This window comes from Eimeria acervulina, genomic scaffold (genome assembly GCF_000499425.1).
Source record: "Eimeria acervulina Houghton genomic scaffold, Eah_scaff1820, whole genome shotgun sequence".
Classification (NCBI taxonomy): domain Eukaryota; phylum Apicomplexa; class Conoidasida; order Eucoccidiorida; family Eimeriidae; genus Eimeria; species Eimeria acervulina.
Genome location: NW_013548902.1, coordinates 1 through 3766, shown reverse-complemented (window position 1 = coordinate 3766; position 3766 = coordinate 1). Strand labels below are relative to the sequence as shown.

General features: G+C 49.3%; 1 protein-coding gene across 1 annotated transcript; it reads left to right on the top strand.

Annotated features, from left to right (window-relative positions):
* Positions 1-84: 84 nt before the first annotated feature.
* EAH_00063380 (hypothetical protein, conserved) lies at positions 85-3766 on the top strand (the record flags this gene model as incomplete). The annotated part of the gene is made up of 10 exons (XM_013393130.1): positions 85-271; positions 538-624; positions 816-884; positions 999-1104; positions 1302-1398; positions 1622-1862; positions 2243-2291; positions 2503-2673; positions 3068-3482; positions 3624-3766. Coding segments are annotated over 10 exons (1565 nt in total), but the record flags the coding sequence as incomplete, so codon positions are not given.

Genomic DNA, 3766 nt, shown 5'->3' with positions numbered 1-3766 from the left:
ACCCCTAGGGTTTAGAGGCTAGGGTTTAGGGTTTAGGGTTTAGGGTTTAGGGTTTAGGGTTTAGGGTTTAGGGTTTGGATGCAGGGAGCGTATGTGGATTGACTGCTGCCGCGAGTTAAACCGATGGAATTCGCTTCATGAGGTTTCACAAGCAGCAGCAAGGAGGTCTCGGCTGTCTCTGCAGTGTGCAGCAAAACTGCAGCACTGGGGAGAGATAGACAGACTGCTGCAGCTGCACCACATCACTGAACCCGCTACTAAACTTTGCCAGGTTTGTGGGCTTTAGGGTTTAGGGTTTAGGGTTTAGGGTTTAGGGTTTGGGACTGAGTGTCAAAGGCTGAAGGTTGAGGGCTCAGGGTAACGGGTTTAGGTTTTTGTGGGTGTGATTGATGGTTTAGGGTTTAGGGTTTAGGGTTTATATGAACACCGTAGCGGCACAGGGGTAATGATTATCTTAGGTCTGGAAAGGCCGCCGCTACGGCTCAGGGCTTTGGGTTTAGGGTTTAGGGTTTAGGGTTTAGGGTTTATGGTTTGCAGACCTACCAATCGCTGCACGAAGTCTTATACCCTAAAGGGCAGCTGGAAACGGATGCTCGGCCTTGGGTTCGAACGGAGAAGCTGCAGGTACACGCAAAACCCTAAACCCTAAACCCTAATTTTCAATAGACAAACCCTCAACCCTACTTTGGATTGCAACTGCTTTGACTTCCGGCTGTGAGCGCTTCGCCACTACTGCCCTGTTGAGAAATGGTGTGTAGGGTTTAGGGTTTAGGGTTTAAGGTTTAGGGGCTAGGGTTTAGGGTTTGATGCTGCAGGAGATCGACATGCACTGCGCTGAAGTCCAGCGGCTGCTGCTGCAGTCTTGGAGAAGCCTCCCCCTCATCGTAAACCCTAAACCCTAAACCCTAAACCCTATGCTGGAACGAACAACCTTTTCGTATGGTTTGCTTAGGTTTAGGGTTTAGGGCTTAGGGTTAAGGGTTTGCTTGTTTCTGCAGCCGACTGAAGCGCACGTGCCGCTGCTGCTGCAGTTCCAGCTGTACGTGGAGCTGCTCGAGGGATATAAACTCATATTGCACCTGGCAAAGAAAATGAGCAGCCCAGGTGACCTTCGCGGTTTAGGGTTTAGGGTTTAGGGTTTAGGGTTTGTGTGGGTAGAACACAGAGGCATCCTGAGCCGTGGCATTTCAGAGGTTGTGTTTTTAGGGCTGCTGCAGTGCGCCCTGGAGTTGCATCTGTTGGTTCGTTTAGGGTTTAGGGTTTAGGGTTTAGGGTTTAGGGTTTAGGGTTTGTGGTTTTAGGGGAAGTGCCACTGGTGCGAACGACTTTAAATGCATGGAGGGATCGACTGCCGAACGACTGCGACGCAATCAGCTGCTGGAACGACCTTTTCGTTTGGTTTGTCTAGGGTTTAGAGTTTAGGGTTTAGGGTTTAGGGTTTAGGGTTTATGAGTGTTTAGGATAATATCGTATGTGTATTGTATAATTTCTTATGGATATTATTATCCTTGGTTTCCTGTTTCCCTCTATACGGTGTACAATGCATAATATCATTTAGGGTTTGTGGTTTAGGGTTTAGGGTTTAGGGTTTAGGGTTTGTGGTTTGTGGTTTGTGATTTAGGCGGAACTTTGTATTTAGCATTGTTCAATCTGCGGTGTCTGCATCGCCACATTTATCTCGCGAAGAAAAACGGTTTCTTCCTCCGTTTTTACAAGACCTTCCTTGGACAATGTTGCGTTTTGCTGCAATAACGCGCAGCGCTCATGAGTTGAGAGATATATCTCTCGCCTTATTGATTAAGCTGCAGCATCTCCCAGCCTTTAATCAGCCTGCATATGCACAAGAGCACCTCCAGGCGCTTGTATGCTGCTGCTGATGATGCTGCTGCTCCTGTTGCTGCTGCTGCTGTTGCTGCGGTGGTTGCTGCGGTGGCTGCTGCTGCGGTGGCTGCTGCTGCTAGTGCTGTGTTGGTTGCTGCGGTGGCTGCTGCTGCTAATGCTGCAGGTGCTGCTGTTATGAGGGGTTTTGCTGTTGCTGCTACTGCTGGGGCTGCCCCAGTTGCTGCTGCTGTTGCGCGGGTTGCTAGTGCTGCTTCTGCTGCTGCACCTGTTGCTGCCGCTGCAGCAAAGTTTGAGCCGCTGTTGCCATCTGTCTGCTCTGCGCACTTTGTATTTGAATGATACTGTCTGGGTTCAAGGTTTAGGGTTTAGGGTTTAGGGTTTAGGGTTTGTTTGCATGCAGGTGGAGAAGGCAAAACTGTGCCTGGACGAACCCTCACACTGGGTTGCTGGTGAGCTGCTGCTGTTGCTGCTGCTGCTGCTTCTACTGCTCCTGTTGCTGCTGCTGCTGCTGCTTGTGGGCACGTATAGCTGTTCATGTTGCTGTGGTGCTGCTGCAGCTGCTGCTCCAGAGGCGTGTGGCTATGAAAAGTGATATAATGGCTTCTGCTCCTTTGCTGCTGCTGCTGCTGCTGCTGCTGCTGCTGCTGCTGCTGGTTACAGGTGTGCAGCTGCTGAATTCGCTAGACATGGAGGCTCTCTCTGAAGGCCCCCATTGGCAGCAGCCGCAGCTGCAGCAGCAAAGTCTGCAGCTGCTGCTGCTTAAAGCAAAACTGCTGCATCGTTTGCATGCATCTAATGAGCCAGAGCAGCACCCGGGGTTGTCTAGAGAAGGTCAGCTTGCTGCTGCTGTTGCTGCTGCTGCTTTTTTGCTGCTTCTTCTTGTGTTGCTGCTCCTCCCTCTATTGCTGCTGCCCCTGCTGTTGCTTCTGCTGTATATATATAATATATAATGTAATATATATGTATATAACATATATATACATATAAATATATACATATAAATATATATATATAAATATATATATATGAATGTATATTTATCCGTATTTGTATGATCATCTGTGCACAAGGATGTATATGTATATATGTGTATATATTTACAGAAATATGTTTATATATATATATATATATGTATATATATATATATATTATATGTATTTTATTTGAGTATGTATATATACATTTGAAGGTGTTGCGTTGCTGCTGCGGCTGCTGCCTGCTGCAGAGTTAGCGAAGGAAGCGGAGTCGGTGCTGCGTACAGTTTTGCTGCTGCAGCCGCTGTATGGGCCTGCTTGGCTTTGCTGGGCTAAGCTGCACGATACGCTGTTCTTAGCTGCCTTGAAGCAGCGACATCAGCAACAGCAGCAGCAGCAGCAGCAACAGCAGCAGCAGCAACAGCAGCAGCACAGCCTAAACCATCAGCAAAACATGCACCCGCAACCCATGCAACAGGATCCACCCATCGCAGATGCAGCCAGCACCAGCAGCAGCAACAATAGCAGCAGCAACAGCAGCAGCAGCAACAGCAGCAGCAGCAAGATTGATAGCGCCTCTGCAGAAGACAATGCAGCAGACTGGGCGGCGCTGCAGCTCCACCTCGCAGCAGCAGTAACCGGATATGTGATGGATATACAGCTCAGGTGCCCAGGGTTTAGGGTTTAGGGTTTAGGGTTTAGGGTTTCGGCAGAAGGCTTGCATTTTCGCAGGTGTAGTGTAGTGTTCAAAGGTTGAGGGATTAGGGTTTAGGGTTTAGGGTTTAGGGTTTGTGGGGTTGTATGCAGGCCTGCTAAGAGCTCTCTGTACATGTCCCGCGTTCTGTGGCTGTTGTCTTACGATGGAGACACTCGCCCGCCTTGTCCTTCAACGGCAGCGGCAGCAGCAGCAGCAGCTGCTGCTGCTGCTGCTACAACAGCTCCTGTTGATG